The sequence below is a fragment of the Piliocolobus tephrosceles genome, chromosome 3 (genome assembly GCF_002776525.5).
Source record: "Piliocolobus tephrosceles isolate RC106 chromosome 3, ASM277652v3, whole genome shotgun sequence".
Classification (NCBI taxonomy): Eukaryota; Metazoa; Chordata; class Mammalia; order Primates; family Cercopithecidae; genus Piliocolobus; species Piliocolobus tephrosceles.
This window is the reverse complement of record NC_045436.1, coordinates 26,050,979-26,069,823: the sequence shown is the minus strand read 5'-3', so window position 1 is coordinate 26,069,823 and position 18,845 is coordinate 26,050,979. Positions and strand designations below refer to the sequence as shown.

Here is an 18,845-nt window from a genome sequence, read left to right as displayed (position 1 = left end):
TCCTGACTGAATACCTTAACGTTTTCCCCGCTTATATACATGAATACACACACGCCATACACACACACAAAATTGACATTGTTTACCTTTTGTTTATTTCTAGGAATCAAGACTATTTGGACTCAGTGTCAGCCACTACTAATATTCATACCATCTTTCTCCTCATTTAAAGGTTTGTTTGTTTTTTTTTCCTTTTTCCTATGATCTGTGAAGAACAAGCACACTGATAATTACAAAGTGCATCCATGTGATACCCAGATTTGTGCAATGTGATACTCATGCTTTGGTTCTTATGGCCATCATTGCCTTTTCATGTTAATAAATAATGACAGCTAACATAATATGACACCTTTTTTAATGTAGGACGTCTTTCTTTGACAGGCTACTATATCTATAATCATTAACTCACTGTAATGCCATTCACACATCAGTTTTACATGAATATGCAAAGAACACAATAATCAACTGTCAAACCTAAACAATTAATTACTTATCACAGAATCTGTTGACTATTTTTGCTTTCTAACTGAGCAAGGGAAATCCTGTCAGCTAGCAACGTCTAGATTCTTAGTCATAATTACTCATCTGTCAAGTTGACACCTCATGGATGAAATAAGCCTTACACATTTGATTTAATAACAAAAATAGGTAATTTTATTCCCCTATCGTAAGTACTTCATAGTAACAAACAAATTAATTTCACAACTTTGCTACAGGCAGATTATTTTATCTTTCTATACTTTTGGATTTTTACCCTTTAGAGATGTGAACTTCATCTGACTTTAAAATGAGGATACTTAATTTAGTGCTTTTAAAAATCATAACTTTTATGAGACTTTGAAATAAAAGAATGAAACTTTTTTGAAATATTCAACTGTTAAATAAAGCAGAAGCTTAGTCTCTAATTTTACGGCTGTGCTATCCAACATAGTTAATTCAAGTTGAAGTGTGCTTTTAAATTACAAACTGGATTTTGAAAATTTGATTCAAGAAACAGATGTAAACTATCTTAATTTTTTATATTGATGACGTTGAAATAACATATATAGTGTTAAATTTTTTAAAAATCAAAATTCACTTTAACATTTATTTTTACTTTTTAAAATGGGGCTACTGGGAAATTAAAAATTCACATATGTGGCCTGCATTTATGGTTATTGTGTTTCTATTGGACAGCACTGTATTAGAGGAATCAGAAAAAAATATAAGACCTGATAACTTAGTTCTGTGGGTATTTAACAGAGGTAATTATATCTGAACATTTTCCGAAAATCTTCTTTTGTTCATGACTTAGACATAATTCCAAATATCAGTGTCTTCAAGTGTATATTTCATCTGTTTAAAAAACATGCATCTGTCAAAATAACCGGACTCCACTAGAACCATAAAAATCTGTTAGCTGTCAAAACATATCAAAATACGCATCCTCCAAGTTCGCTTCCAATGTGACTTAGGGATAATGCAGACAATTTCAGGCTTAAAACCAAATATGTTTGTTATTTCCAGATGAGACAGTTAACATTACAAGGCCCTAGAAGTAATACACATTGCAATTCAAGTCTGTATTCTTGAACTTTTCCCCTGTTACTTTGAAGAGTATCATGGGTCCATTTAATCTTTGATTACTGCCTAAAAGCATTAATTGCCCCAGTAGTTCTTATTTATTTGTCTTAGAAATCATTCTCTGGCAAACTTCACATTTCCATATCATACTTCACGCTGTACTTCATGGGATCCTGGGCATTTGGTGTGTTTTTCTCCTTTCCTCTTTGAACAAAGTCAGGAAAAATGTGTCAGTAGGAGAAAGGAGGAGCTGAAGGGAGTAAATAATTCAAGATCACTTCTGTCATTTGTAGTGGCTGAGGGTTAGAAAGATATTCTTCGGTGAAGGAACTCCCAACAGGTTCCATCAAACTGATACAACTTCAGGGGGGCCACCCTCTGCAGATGGCAGTGAATTTGTACCTGTTTGTGATACAGGCACTACCACAGCATCCTTGATGTCTGTGTTTACATTGCATGAGAAGTTCTTCTCCAGTTTTTTGGCAGTGTCTGGGCAATTTTGTACAAAGATCACACGGTTGTAGGCCTTCAGCCTGCGCCACAACTGAACGTAGACTTTACACTGGACGTACATGAAGACAAGACCTCCTGTGAAACCAATGGCTACCACAACCAGTTTTGTCCAAAATGGCCATTCAAGGACACCTTTGAAATAAAAAAGAGAGAATGTTATTACTAAGTTGTCCTCAGCGGATTTGGTCATTTTTTTTTCTATGCCCCTTCAAAAGCCCATGCCTGCCTGCTAGATTATGTTAACAAGGAATATATTGTTAATAATTAGAAAGAATTATAACGTGAATTGGCTTAATTCCTTTTGAGTATCCTACATGTACTGTCAAAATTGTATATCAGGAAATTTTCTCACTGTCAAATCTCTTATTTCTCCTAGCATCAAGTACCTATCATAATTATGAGATAATATGTTAGATTTTGGACATTTGGACACTGACATTTATTCCTTATAGCTAAACCTTTAAGGAAGGCTGGTGAACATAATGGAAGAATCAGAGTTTAAAATCTTTTTAAGAAGATGAGGGATGGGTACATGCATGGGTTTGTATGTATAGGTCTTTCCACCCTCATTTCTTTTAAAATTTAAAAGGAAGGAATGGAAGAAGGGAGATGGGGAGGAGTGAAAGGGAGGGGAAGGAAAAAGCTGCCACATCTCACCAGAGAGAGAATTCCTGAGTACAAACGTGCAAAATATTTAGGATTTTAGCCATTTGTTTCATAAATCATAATTTTGTCATTGAGAACCATCACACTTTTATAGATGTCTATATTTTCTCTTAATTTCCATCATCATTACTAGAAATAGGCTTTCTTTTGTAAATATACAGTTTTTAAAATTATTTCACAGGTGTTTCAGTGACTACAACAGTGAGTATTTAGGCAACACATAATTATGAATGTTAAATATATGAGGCTCAAGAGTGTTAAGTATATGAGGGACAAGTGGTCCTCTTGCCCACATTACGATAGCGTGGGGGACTGTAAGTGAAAAGTTGTGAAGGAGAAAAATACAGCTCAGTATGGCTCAATACGGTACACTAGGAATGGATGGTAGAAATGTGTAAAAACCACGGTAATTGACAGTCTATGATTTGACTTTGGATTTTTACTTACAACAATGAATAGCGTTATAAGAAATACCGTATCTATATTTTGTAGTAATGACATTGCTTTATGCTTCTGGAAGCAAAGCAGAAGTCATGCCCTGTTTCCGTCATGATGAAGCACCTTGTACCCTAAGATTAACCAAAAATAACAGGGTTACCTTGTCAATTTCTGGTCCCAAAATAATGAAACATTGAGTATTTCTTATATCCCCAGACCCCAACAGAGACCATTTTATTCTTGACTTTTATTTAGCTCATGTTGCAAGATCTTTCTGGATATGATCATCATGTGATAAGATTTTGTTTTTTCTCCATGAACAAATTAATGCAAACTTAGTAATCATGGTAATCTTCTTTATATTTTTCTTTAAATATCTGTTGTTTTTCACTTGCTTATCCAGCTTTTCTGAAGTCTGACTCTTTTGAAGCTTTGCAAGTAAACTCTTTTTCTTTTCAAAATGCTTTGGCTCTGACTCTTCCTTTGAAATTTTTTGGGAAAAAAATGTTCTCTGATCTTAAAAGGGATTGTAAGAAAACATGAAAAGCCTCTCACTGTTGTTGATGTTTCATTAATTTGTTGCTCTGTTTGGCATTGTCAGTTTAAAATAAATTTCTATGCCTCTTTGAGTAATCAAATCTGAACTTAGTTTTCCAGTAGATTAAATATATGCAATCAAATGTATTAGAACCTTTACCGGTAGCAAAGGTAATTTTTTTCTAACTCCTAATATGCAAGGACTTCTTTATGACTTGAATAATTCATAGTAGTCATCATCTTGAATATTTACTTAATCCTAGTGGAAATAATACTTCAAAATATCATTGGCCAAAGCTCACACAGGAGAAATAAGAGATCATTACAGTGGCAGGTGTAATTAATAGTCAGATAATCTAAATATCCCTAGATCTATTAAAGAAATTAAATCAACAATAACCTTTCAGAGCAGAAAGCACCAAGCTCAGATAATTTTACTAGTGGATTCTACCAAACATTTAAAGAAGAAATGACATCAATGTTCCATAGTCTTTTCCAGAAAATAGGAGAATACTTCCTAACTAATCAGGTGAGACCAGCATTACCCAATACTAAATTCAGCAAAGACAATTACTATGAAGAAAAGTTATAGGCCAGTATCTCTCATGAACAGATACAAAAATTCTCAACAAAATGTTAGCAAATTGAATTCAACAATGTATAAAAACAATTATACACTACAGCCAATAGAGATTTATTCTAGGTATGCAAAGTTGATTCAACATTCAGAAATCAATGTAAACACATCAATTAGCTAAAGAAAAATGTGAATATATCAATAAATGCAGAAAACACATTTGACAAAATCCAACACTCAATCATGATAAAAACTAGGAATGGAATGGAATTTCCTTAAGGGGATAAAGAACATAGAAAACCTATAGCTGTCATCATAATGGTGAGAAACTAGATGCTTTTCTCCTAAGATCAGGAACAAGACAAGGATGTTCCTTCTTACCATGCCTATTCAGCATTGCACTGGAAGTCCTAGCTAATGCAATAAAACAAGAATAATAAAAGATGATTGGGAAAGAATGAACAAAACTATCTGTTCACAAATGATATGATTGTCTATGTATAAAATCTCAAAGAATTGATAAAGTTTTGTTTTTTTAAATAGGTGATTATGACAACATTGCAGGCTACAAAGTTTTACAAAAAGTCAATTGCTTTCCTATATATAGCAACAAACAACCAGAATTTGAAATTAAAAACACCAGCTAATTTACATTTGTGCTAACAAAACAAAAACAACAATGACAACAACAAAAACCTTAGGTGTAAACCTAACAAAATATGTACAAGATTTATGTGAGGAAAACTATAAAGCTGCGATGAAGGAAATAAAAGAATATCTGAATGAAATAAGATGTTCCACATTCATGGGTAGGGAGACTTAATATTATTAAGATAACTATTCTTCCCAATTTGATCTACAGATTAAATACTATCCCATTCAAAATTCCAGCAAGTTATTTTATGGATATTGACACACTGATTCTAAAGTGTATATGGAGAGCAAAAGACCAGAATAGCCAACACAATGTCGAAGCGGAAGAACAGGGTTTTTGAAAACTGACACTATCCTTGATTACTACCACTACGGTGATCAAGACAGTGTGGTATCAATGAAAGAATAAAGAACTAAATCAGTGAAACAGAATAGCCCAGAAATAGACCGACACAAATATAGGAAACTGATCTTTAACAAAGGAACAAAGGCAATTCAATAGAGAAGAGATAGTCTTTTTAACAAATGGGTGCTGGTATAACTAAATATCTGCATGCAAATAAATGAGTCTGTAAACAGACCTTACATTTTTCACAAAAATTAACTCAAAATGGATTATAGACCTAAATGTAAATTGTGAAACTATACAACTTCTAAAAGATAAGAAAATTTAGGTGACCAAAGTGTGATCTATAAAAAGAAAAACTGATCAATTGGACTTTATTAAAACTAAAACCTTTTGCTCTGAGGAAGTCACTGTTAAGAGAATGAAAAGACAAGCCACAGGAAAAAAATATTTGCAAAACACATTCTGAAAAAAGGATTTGTATCCAAAATATACAAATAACTGTTAACATTCAATAAGTAAATAACCTAATTACAAAATGAGCAAAAGATCTGAAGAGATATGTCATCAATGAAGATAAACAGATGGTAAGATTATCAATAATATGTGATTAGAGAACTGCAAATTAAAACAAGATATCGTTATATACCTATTAGAATGGCTAAAGTTTAAAAACAGAACACTGAAAACAATGTTGGAAAGGATGTGGAACGACAAGCAGGAATTCTCATTCATTGCTGATAGGCATGCAAAATGGTACAGTTACTTTGGAAGATAGTCTGGCCGTTTTTTACAATGGTAACCACAAACTTTTCGTATGATACAACATTATACTTATTCAAATGAACAAAAACTTATGTCCACACAAAAACCTGCACACAAATGTTTGTAGCAGCTTTATACATATTTGTTCAAAGGTGGATAAAGCAAGTTGTCTTTCAATCTGTGAATGAATAAACTGTGATACATCCATACAATGGAGTATTACTTAGTGATTCAAAAGAAATGAGCTATCAAGCTACAAAAGGACACAAAGGAACCTTAAATGCATACTGCTAAATGAAAGAGGTCAGTCTGCAAAAGCTACATACTGTGTGATACCAACTATATGACATTCTAGAAAAGGCAAAATTGGAGATAGCAGAATCGGTGTTTGCCAACAGTTTAGGGGCAGAAAGGAAAGGATGAATAGGTGGAACACAGGGACTTTTTAAGGCAGGGACACCATTCTGTATGATTCTGTAATGGTGGACACAGGACATTATGCGTTTGTCAAAACTCATAGGACTGTGCAACAAAAGAGTGAACCCCAGTGTAACTATGGACTTTAATAATAATGTATGAATATTGGCTCCTCACTGGTAACAAATGTACCATGTTGAGGCAAGATGTTAATAACAGGAGAAACCTTGTGTATGTGCAGGGTGGTATGTGGGAACTCACTCTTTACTTTCTTTGTAATTTTTCTGTAAACCTAAGTCTGCTCTAAAAATAGTATTTTATATGTTATATATATATTAGCTCCTTACTTGAGATTAGTTCCATGAATTCATCTCTGTGTCTAGGTCAGATGATAGGATTTCTTCGAGTAAGAGATGGGTTTGTGAGCATTTAAATATTTAGAAATTGGTAATGTATGCATGATATATTTATGGAAACTTTATTGCACAAAAACACTCCATTTCTTTTTAACCATGCCCAAGGGAGTTTATTTTGCCTAAAATTTGCTGCAGCCCTGCTCAATAAATGCTCATGACCTATACCTCTATTTATTTTATCGTCATCCTCAGCTTCCTGATTTCTCTCATCCAGTGCCTTTCTTAGTACACTTTTTCCAAAGTCCTTTCTGGGTAGCTGTTTTCCAAACACTGCACGCCCTAATACAGGTTCAAGCTTTAGCACATGCTATTTCCTCTGTCTAGAGTGCCGCCCTCTTTACAATAAATTTCTACTAATCTTTCAGAACCCACTCCAGGGAGAAAAGGGTGCAGTCTGTCATGAGGTTGGCAAACACAGCATTCGTGCCCTAATTACTGCCAAGAGTCTTTCCTGCTAATCCCTATGACAGATTTACGGTTCCTAACACCACAATCTAGGTCAACTTCTGGAGTTTGCATGAGAAAAAATCTTTTTGCCATCTGGCCCAGAGGAAGAAGATGCTTTTTTACAATATTGCAAATTCCCTACATCGTAGTCCAGGAGAAACCTTATTAATGTTAACTAATTAAATACTGTTGTTTGGAGTAAAATAGAGTAACTCTGAACGAAGTAAAACTAGGAGAAAGACTGATGGTTTCATGTCTCTCCCTACCCTAGTCACTATTTAAAAAAATTAATTAGTGTCCCATGGAGTTAAAGTCTTTGAAGGAACAGATTCAATTATCAATACTTAAGAGAAGATGCTAAAAGATGTTAGAAAACAAATCATCAAGAAAACAGACCTTTGATTTTAGAAACTTTAGAGTACAAAAATGGACTATACCAGGCATTTATCATTAATGAGTGTCTGTGAGTCATATACAAATGTTTCCATGGTCCCTTTCTCCTATAGACTTCTTTGATCTTAAGGATAGGAATTTTAAAAATAAAACTATGCTACCTGGATTTGATTTATTTATACAGATGTATTTGCAACCAACACGTGTTCGATAACTATTGTTATCTAGTGATAATAGTGGTTTTTGTATTATGTATTACAATACTTTCTAGAAACATGTTCATTTTAGGATAAAAAATACAGAAATAATTACATAAAATTATGAGATGAATTGCTTTATACTTATTATAAATTTCCCAAGTAACTTATAGACAATCAAATATAATACTTTAAGGTGGTAACGATAATTTTTGACCATTAGTGCAACTTTTTAAAAATGTTGTTTTACTTTGGCAGCACTAGTTCCTCATCTAAAAATTTCACAGTGTTGTTCATAATGAAACATATATTCCATACTTTTAACATATTCTACATTCCTACATATATTATTCATTTTTGGGAAAAAATTGAGGGGCAGTATATAAAAGAATCATTTTTCTTATAAAATAGTTTTTAAAATATCAGGCTGATAGAATAAAAATTGTTTTATTCTTGATTTTTCTGGTGTTCCAGCAAAATAACTGAACTAAAAATTCAGAGTTCAAAGACCTTTAAAGACCATCTATTTCGATTCTCCCTTCTTCTCCCCGTTTTGCTATTTCATGCCAAAGGTGAGATTATTACTCAATGATCTTGACCTAGTAATCTCTGAGAGTGTTGAAATTTGATTTGTGTATTACATGGAAATAGCAGTTAACTTGCTATTTTTGTTTAAAAATACTCCAAGGCAAAGTCTTTATAAGTGATTTAAGGAGTTCTGAAGAATAATCAGGAATATGTGATGATTCTAATAGTCCCAGATAAGTGGCAGCACATATTTATACATGGCTGGACTCCTGTGTCCATTTTTCCCGTACGCTAAGTAAAACAGCAGTATCGAATGGTAGTTAGAAATAAAAAGAGCTAAATTATTCTCTATACAGAGAGTCCATGCATTTGAAATATAGAAGGGCTTTTTTTCTTTTTCTTTTTTTCTTAAGTTCCTACTTAGCTGTCTTCATCTACGCAAGGAGAACAATCATCTGAAACACTGACTCAGTGTAGACCATAGGTTCACCACCGGGGACAGTTTTGTTCTCTGGGGGACTTTTAGCAGTGTCTAGAGACATCGTTGATCGTTGTACCTGGAGTTGGGTGCTGCTGACTTTTATTAGAGGCCAGGGATGCTGCTAGACATCCTACAATGCACAGGACAGCACCTTCCAACAAAGAATTATTCAGTCCATAATGTCCATAGTGCTGAGGTTGAGAATCCCTGCTGTGGAAGACAATAACTTATGTCTCTTTATTGGGAAATTTGCAGAAAGGATTTGGAATATGAGTGAGATATCTTGCAGTTCTCCAAATTCAAAAAGGATTTTTGCTGTAAGCTATTATATTAAGCAGTAGTTTCAATGTGTTTAGAAAGCTTTAACCACAGACAGGCTGGAGATGAAATGTGCTATATTTCCCATTTTTAGGGAAATTCTCATGGACTGCATCCAGCTTTCTCCTCTGCTTAACCAAACTAGCAGCTGTTCCTCATACATGCCTGGAGGTTTTCCATTTCTGAGCCTTTGTCTACGATCTTCTTTCTTTCTGTGTTTTGCTTCTCTACTTCTCTGTGTCTACCTGTCCCACAAAACCCATCTTAGAGGTCATTTCCAGCTGGAAATAAATTTTCCCACTGTTCCAATTCCATGTTATTTCTCTATGTGCAGTATGAGCTCACTTTCTAACATAAGCATTTTTACTTTGTCATGCTATAATCTTGACGAGCACAGAATTTGTCTGAGCTGGACTTTGTTTTCCATAGTTCCTTGCTCAGTAGATATTTCAAGGACGAATGAAAGCTCTTACAACCCCTCTTCACTGTCAGTAAAGCTATGCTTTAGATGGTGGACAATCTAAAGTAAAGCCCACTCATGTTTCACCTCTCTTTCCAGAAACAGTGACCAAAGCCCATAATATACCTGGGAATCTGGGCCAGGGTGAAAAAGTTGCCGTTTTCTCTGCCCTTTTGGGGAGACTCAGCCTGATCCCTCCACTTCCCTTCACAAAGTATCTCTGAATCAGTTTCCCCTGCCCACGCCATCCTTCAATATGTTCCTGGGAAGTCAAATCTCCCACAAAACCCCTCCATTAAGTTTAGAGTGCAGAGCACCCTAACCCCCACATACAAAAGCCATTTTGAGTACAAACTCACTGTCCAAATGACCATCTCTAACAGACAGCCTGCTCTTCCTCTTGCCTTCAACTAAGTGGACACAATTTTTGTTTTCTATGAAATAAATTACTGTTGAGTGGTTATAAGGATTGTATCTTGGAAAACTCACTTTAAGGACATCTTGAGAGGAGATGCTAAAATGGGGCTAAATGGATTTTTCAAGAATGTTTTCATCAGGAAATGTACTTGCCTCCTTTTATTGAGACACAGCCAATTGTCTTCTTACATTCTGTTAGACTAATCAGTTTCTATGCTGTTGTTAGCAAAGACAAAAGAATGTACACCACAAAAAAGGACAATGGCAGAGACAGGAAGGCACTAAACCTTTTCCCTGGGCATCCTATGTGCAATTCAAGGTATCTTTCTTCTCAGTCATATATAAAGCTGTATCCTGCACTTCAAAATGCCAGGAGCACAAAGTTGTTTCTATTTGCCGATTTTGCAAAGGAATTTGGAAAATCTAACTTAGGCAATTCAAGCATCTGCTCATTTCTCTCAGGCCCAAGAACCCCTCTCTACTGCTGTCTTCGTGTCTGGAATCCTTCTGCAGGAGTTTCTGTAGGTTTAGTAATAAACTCTCTGCCCATCTTTACCTCTCAAGCATTAAGGGGAAACATTTCTTGGAAATTCTTGGACAGCAATTAAAAGAGCAGGCATTCTCTCTACCACCATTTTCTGAGGAAATTTTAGAAAGTACTCTAGTCTCTCATATTAACTTTGATTCATTCACATTCGATATTATCATGTTAATCCCACAAGGATGAGCAATAAGTTCTCAGTCTCAATATTGTTGTTGATTTAATGATTATTAAAGTAAATTCTTCCAGGTCTCCTTTTTACAGTTGCATATATGTGATCTGGTACTTGCAGGCTGCAGCATCCTTCATTCCAAAATAATCAACATGTGAATAGGTTTTCCAGGAAAGGCGTAAGATAGTTTGTAGTCTTGCCCTTCAGTGTGATATTGAAAAGTTCACAAATTAGAGTTAAAGGGATCAAAATGCTGCAGCCTTAAAGTCCAGTGCCACCAGACCCAGAAATTTCAGTCCACAGTTTGTAGGGAAATTTATATTCAAAGAGTGAGTGAAAACACTTTAGACAAAGAAAAGCAGATGGACTTCACAACTCATTCTAGACTCTTGGGAGTCTGACTCTGGACAAGATTATTTTTAGCAAGGCAGAGAGGGATACTGGGATCTCCAGGGTAAAAGTAACAGTATGTAAAAAACTTGAATGAAAAGGCAAAAATAAATAAAAAAGTAAAATTTATAATTTTTTTTCACACACACACACAAATCCCCCACATCTTCTTAATCCTGTACTCTATTGGAGTCGGGTCAGGAGACACGGATTGGGTTATCCAAGAACATTTCCCCACCAGGAACCTGAGCATTAAGCATTAGTTATAAACAGGACCTGTGCAACAGACTGACTTTTTCATCTCTTTCCTGGCTAAGGAATAGCCAAATCCCCAAATGATTCAGACTTCTGGTTAATTTCTTCGCAGCCCATGCCCTAAGAGGATTTCCCTTATTATGGTTAATGACTTCTCAAGAGTGGTTTTCCTGTGCAAAATCTCCAACTGTTTTTGAGGGTTATGGATTTTATTCCGAAGCACCCTATTCCTAAGAATCTGCTTCAGTCTTTACATCTTTTTCCACCTAAACTCAGATAGCTGTTTCATTTCCTTGAGGTATTAGGCCTACTCTGTTATTTTCTTTGGTCTCAATTTCTTTATCTTTGATAGCTTGTTTCAATAATAGCCCCTGATTGGCTCATGCCTCCCTGTAATCCTGTCCTGGGGTATCCCATCCCCTATTGACGCTGGTCTTGGTTATATGAACTGCTTTAGCCAATAGGACAATAGGGGAAACAACTCAATCAGAAACTTTAAATGTGTTTGCAAATGGTGGTTTCACGCTCTCCTGATGCTTTCTTTGTTGAGACAGTCACACTTTGTCGCCCAAGCTGGAGTGCAGTGGTGCGATCTCAGCTCACTGCAACCTTTGCCTCCTGGGTTCAAGAGATTTCCTGGCCTCAGCCTCCTGAGTAGCTGGGACTATGGGTGTGCACCACCATGCCCAGCTAAGTTTTGTATTTTTAGTAGAGGCGGGGTTTCACCATGTTGGCCAGGCTTGTCTTGAACTCCTGATCTTAAGTGATCTGCCCGCCTCGACCTCCCAAAGTGCTGGGATTATAGCTTTCAACCAACAAACCCAACCTGGGATGGTTTGTTATATAGCTAAAGCCAACTGATACATTACTTAAAATTGGAGGTAATAGTATCTACCAATTTCATAGGGCTGTTAGTGTGGATTAAACAAATTAACAGTGCCTGACACATAGAAGGTGTAAATGTAAGTTTTCGTTATTGTTATTATCTGTGGGATTTGAAGGCTACACCCCTTCGGCTGATTCAGCTGTAGGTTAAGAGCGGAGCTTTTACAGGTGTCTACCAGTAAGATCTTTCTAACTTCACTGTGTTGTGAGTTTAGGGTGTCCCAGCTTGGCTCAAGGTAAGCTTCCCTCCAGAATCACAGGGGGAGGAAGTCTAGTTAGTTGTCAGCCAGGCCACTGGCGTTTAGTAATAGTGTGTCTCTGGGCATCTCTTGCAGTTACAATTACCTTCGTCAGGAGAAATGCTTAGAAATCCCATCAAAAAAATAAACTAAAACATCCTTAAATGCTTAAGGAGCAATTATGTATACTGCATTTGTTAGGAAATATTTCTGCCAACCTTTCACACCACAGTGACAATGGCTTATCAGCAGGGTTTTATCTACCAGACCCCTTTAGACTCATTTACTTTCCAGAAATACTGTTTCTCTGAAAATATATTTCCTTTGGTAATAGAATGGGGCTCCCATTCCTCTCCCCTGAAGGCACAGGAGCATACCTGTAACATCTCACTTTTCTATTTTCCCTTTAAGTCAATTTGGGTAAAGCAGAAGCTCCCGGGTGGGCATTCATAATACAGCTGGAGATCAGGCAAATCGCTTATTTCCTCATCTATAAACAGTGATCTCTAAGGTCTCTTCCAGCTTTGAAATTTGATTTCTCAGAGTATTCTGCATATGTTATATAGGAGATCATGTGACTGGAGACACCTGGAGAAAGTCTAAAAGCTTTTTAAAATCACCAAGCAGCAGAAGAGAACCTGGTTCACTTAACAGAGACAGTGACAGTGTGTATTTACAGAAAGCATCTCACCGTAAATTGGAATATTTTGGCTGGGTGCTTAGGGTATGCAGAACTACAAAGTGTGTGTATAAGGAAGGGTGTGTGTGAGTGGCTGTTGGGGCCCTGGGGGTTGCAGGGGGGAGCTGGTTTTCTTCTTTATTTTTATCCTGGTTGCTTCTCTCCAGTTGGGTAGATTATTAAACAACAACAACAAAATTGTTTCCCATATTTATAACCTTTTTCTTAACTTGTTTTAATGACAATATTCACCGTGAGTAATTATGTGTCATATAGGTACATTATTTATATAGACATGTTTCAATCTGTTTGATGCAAGCTAAAGTTCATGTTGTCTGAATAATAAATCATAGAAAGAACTTTCAGCAGCTACTCACTCCAACCTTGGTAGTTTTGCAAATGAAAAAAACTCAGCTTCAGAGTGATTAATCATTTTACTGAAGATAACTAGGCTGGGCACGGTGGCTCGTGCCTGTAATCCCAGTGCTTTGGGAGGCTGAGGCAGGCAGATCGCTTGAGCCCAGGTGTTCAGGACCAGCCTGGGCAACATGATGAAACCTTGTCTCTACAAAAAATACGAAAAATTAGCTGGGCGCAGTGATGCCCACCTGTAGTCCCAGCAGCTTGGGAGGCTAAGGCAGGAGAATCGCTTGAGGTCAGGGAGGGGGACTGAGGGGAGGATGTTACAGTGAGCCAAGATCGCACCACTGCACTCCAGCCTGGGTAGGAGGAGTGAAATCCTGTCTCAAAGGAAAAATAAATACATAAATAACTAGTCAATGACCAAGGGAGAGCTAGAACCCTGGCCTTCTGACAACTAACTCAAGCCAGCGTCTATTCTTTTTGGGTTGTTCTCGTCTGCTGGAGTCAGTCACAGCCAGTGAACATTTTTTGAGCCTCTACTAACACCAAGTATTTTCTAAATAACGAGGCAAGGCCTCTGCCCTGGAGGAGCTTGGAGGCCTGGGAGTGAGTCAGCCATGAAAACAAAGTCAATTTGTTACGCTAGTCCCTTATGTATACATTGAAACACTTCTGGGGCAACTTTACTATCTACACCTACAGTCTCTTTAATATTGTAAATTGTTGTAGCTGTTTTTAGTTTGTATTTTTGTTGTTTATACATGGATAATATACTGAAGAATTCTTCTAGACTATGTAAAGATAAGGCAAGAATAACAACTGTTGCCCAAATTAAACTTAGTGATAGGCTTATTTAGGTGGTTAAAGCTCCAAGTACCATATATTTGCTATTTTTTTTTTCCTGTCATCACAGGTGAAAGAGAGGTGAGGGCTCTCTGTGGTATCATGCCTATTTAATCTAAAAGAACAACCATTTACAGACATATGAGGATTTTTATTTTTTTTTTCTTTCCAGGATCGTCATTACAGTTCAAAAGATTTTGCTGTTTTATATTCAACCTCAATTCTGGCTGAAAAAGGAAAATTTGTTTCTTTTCAAATATTGTAAATGTTTTTCAAGATGGATTTAAAATATGTTGACTTCTTTTAAATTATGCAGTTTTTCCCTACAACTTCACAAGTATATTCAGGATCAGCACTTACAGTCCCAATGCCACAGGAAGATTAAAGAAATAACAGTTTATACAGATGCCCACACTCCCCTTCAATATGCACATTGGAAAGCAGGTTTAAATATAATTTGACAGGACACAGGCATGGGCAAGGACTTCATGTCTAAAACACCAAAAGCAATGGCAAAAAAAGCCAAAATTGACAAATGGGATCTAATTAAACTAAAGAGCTTCTGCACAGTAAGAGAAACTACCAACAGAGTGAACAGGCAACCTACAGAATTGGAGAAAATTTTTGCAATCTACTCATCTGACAAAGGGCTAATATTCAGAACCTACAAAGAACTCAAACAAATTTACAAGAAAAAAACAACCCTATCAAAAAGTGGGCAAAGGATATGAACAGACACTTCTCAAAAGAAGACATTCATACAGGCAACAGACATATGAAAAAATGCTCATCATCACTGGCCATCAGAGAAATGCAAATCAAAACCACAATGAGATACCATCTCACACCAGTTAGAATGGCAAACATTAAAAATTCAGGAAACAACAGGTGCTGGAGAGGATGTGGACAAATAGGAACACTTTTACACTGTTGGTGGGATTGCAAACTAGTTCAACCATTGTGGAAAACAGTGTGGCAATTCCTCAAGGATCTAGAACTAGAAATACCATATGACCCAGCCATCCCATTACTGGATATATACCCAAAGGATTATAAATAATGCTGCTATAAAGACACATGCACACGTATGTTTATTGCGGCACTATTCACAATAGCAAAGACTTGGAATCAACCCAAATGTCCATCAGTGACAGACTGGATTAAGAAAATGTGGCACATATACACCATGGAATACTATGCAGCCATAAAAAAGGATGAGTTCACGTCCTTTGTAGGGACATGGATGCAGCTGGAAACCACCATTCTCAGCAAACTATCACAAGAACAGAAAATCAGACACCACATGTTCTCACTCATAGGTGGGAATTGAACAATGAGATCACTTGGACACAGGAAGAGGAACATCACACACCGGGGCCTATTGTGGGGAGGGGGGAGTCGGGACGGATAGCATTAGGAGATATACCTAATGTAAATGATGAGTTAATGGGTGCAGCACACCAACATGGCACATATATACATATGTAACAAACCTGCACGTTGTGCACATGTACCCTAGAACTTCAAGTATAATAAAACAATAAATAAATATAATTTAAACATAAATACAAATGATTCCCTTTATGAAAGTCACTATGGTTTCCATTTGCAAGTTTTAGAGCTGTCCTGCTGGCAAGCAGCTCTACAGGAATTACCACGTACACTGCTGCTTGATAAATATCTTGCTTTCTACTTTGCTTTGGCTCTAAATGCCAAATATTGAAATCATGTCATTTTCAGTTTCCTTTAAGAAATGGACCCTTGATTGTCATTAAGAGTCCACTGGAGGTTACCGTCTGGAATCCTGCACCCACCCACAACTGAGAAAGAAAAAAAATATTTTGAAAACAATTTTAAAAGAAAATAAAAGGTGGAGAAGCTTATGTACCAGACATTCACACTTCATCATTCCTAGTACAACACTGACCGGACTACTTGCCTGGTCCTAGACACAGTGTTCAGCACCGGGGAGATGAAGTGGTGAGCCCCCACCTGTTCTGAGCAGGTGAAGGAAGACAGACAATTAAATGAGCAATTGCAATGGCATGTGGTAAGTCTCACTGTCAGGCAGAGCTTCCCTAGCTGCATGATAGAACCATCTAAGGGGTGACTAAGTATAAACCTCTGGGGATAAAGTCCAGCTTTGCAGCATTACGAACATGACACACATAATCTACCATGCAGTAAATGTGGAGAATCCCTGGGGAGGGTAAATGCAGGATGCTATGTTACCATATGGTAAGGCAGTGACTCTCCATCCTTAGCCGGCATCAGAATAACCTGTAGGCTTCTTGAGTACAAACTGCTGTCCTCCACCATCAGGGTTTCATAGGTCTAGGGAGGCAGGAGGTAAAAATATGCATTTCTAACGAATGCCCGGGGGATACTGATGTTGCTGGTCCCAGGACCATACTCTGAGAACCACCGTGGTAGGAATAATGATCCCACTTCAGGGAACTGAAGTGAGTTTCCCAGAGGAAGTGATGTTCAAGGTAAACTGCAAAGGCTGAGTTGGGATTAGGAAGGTGTGTGAGAATATATGAGTGTTTTAAGAGTGTGTGTGGTGGCGGTGGACAAGAGAAGCTGGAAGCAAATGTTTTACACAGGAAAGCTGAGCAAGGGCCTGGAAGGAGATTTGAGGAGCTGAATGAATGTTCGGCCTAGCTGGCTTCAGCTAGGTCATGGTGGCAGCATAGTCCCACTGAGGAATTTGGGTTACCTTTTAATGGTGAAGTGGGAATAGGATGTGATTAGATTTGTGTTTTTGTAAATCTCCTGGGATTACATTGTTGAGAATGGGTTGTGTTGAAGTTGGGCAAAACTGGAGAAAGTCTAGTCAAGAAGCTTCTGCAGTTTCCAAGTTAAAAATATGATAGTTTCCACATGGATGGTAGCCATAGGGAAGGAAAGAAATGGACAGATTCCAGAGGTATGCGAGACAGAGTAAACAGGATTTGGTGGTTGATTTAAGGTAGAAGAGGGAGGAAATCAGAGTTAAAGCTGGATATCTGGGTTTGGCTACTGGGTGTTAGTGGTGCCTTTTCCACAGGTGTTAGTGAGAAGTGGTAGGGGATTACGCATTGTGACACGCTAAGACTTTCAAACAGAATCATTCAGAAGATAGGTGGATGTATGGGACTGGAGTACAATGGGAGCTAGAGATGAATTTGGGAACTTACAGCATTGACATGGCAGCTGAAGATAAAATAAAATCCAGGGGGCCTACAGAATGGGCAAGGAGACAGAGAAAAATGGAAGAAAGCACGGAGCCATGAGTTTCTTGGGTTTTGGAGATATTTTTGTGGCTGAAGTTGAGACCATCATGTTCATTGTAGGGTAAATGATTGCTATTCAGTCACATGTCTTAGAAATGTGGTTGGATAAGATAAATGTAAGAGAGGGATTTTCTTATGGGTGTCTGTGAGGGTCTATGTATAGATGACATGAGATTGCTTCCTCTTCTTACATCTACGAGAGGGGCTCTTAATTTTCTTTCCTTCCAGGTGGCTCGAGAAGAGCTCTGCAGTTTACTACAAAGAGGCCAAGTGAGGGTGACCACTGGGAGAGCGGAGAGACTACATTACCTCGAAGAAATTTGTGGTTCTCAAATTAGATAAATGTGTCATCTAATCTAAGGGTATCATGTCTGCCCTTGATTGCTAGGAAAACACTAGAGTTCTAGGGTAAGACATTGGATGAAGCGAGGTGGGGATGCCTCTTTGTTTTTCTATCCATATGTGATTGCAGTATTTACATTTACAGCACACTGTTTTTTATTTGGCTTGGACCAGTACCTATATCACGAGAGGACATAGGATTTAAAAAAGAAAAAAAAAAACAAAGTTCTACCCTCAGGGAACTTATTTAATAAGGATGTAATGTAACATTTTAAAATCAAGACTCTCTGAAACAGTACATAATGTAGTTGCAAACAAGGTAGTTTGATATTAATGGTACGTAAATGAGTTAATACGGGATAAATAAGCACATAAAAACAAGCCACAAAACCCCACACTACCTGTTTTTCTAGCATTTAGACTCGACACGGTAGTGCTTTCATTTTCTTCCAGAAAAGGACAGTGGCACCTGAAACGCTGTCACCATCCCCGCTCTGACACACATAAACCCCATGCACAATTCCTATGGTGGTTCCTGGCCTTCCTGTTATCCCCGCAGCCCCGCGGGCTTTTTGAAATGCTCAGAGCGGTGCACGCTGGCGTGTGCTGCTGCCACCTAGAGGACGAGTGTGAGAATGGCGCCTCCCCTTCTGTGTTTATGAACCCATACACACAAATACAGAAGTAACCAACCTTTCTGTGTTTTAATCTCTTCCTTATTTTTTTTT

The 18,845-nt window shown here is 37.3% G+C and overlaps 1 protein-coding gene across 3 annotated transcripts in view; it reads right to left on the bottom strand.

Annotated features, from left to right (window-relative positions):
• Positions 1–173: 173 nt before the first annotated feature.
• The window catches only part of MARCHF1 (membrane associated ring-CH-type finger 1), an 827,429-nt gene continuing 808,757 nt past the window's right edge, over positions 174–18,845 (bottom strand). For 2 of the 3 annotated variants that reach the window (XM_023228476.2, XM_023228466.3), the window contains one exon: positions 174–2,208. In XM_023228476.2, coding sequence (XP_023084244.1) covers positions 1,910–2,208 — 299 coding nt within the window. In that variant the 3' untranslated portion in view covers positions 174–1,909. The remainder of the gene's footprint in view (positions 2,209–18,845) is intronic. The other variant, XM_023228470.3, reaches the window with a different exon arrangement.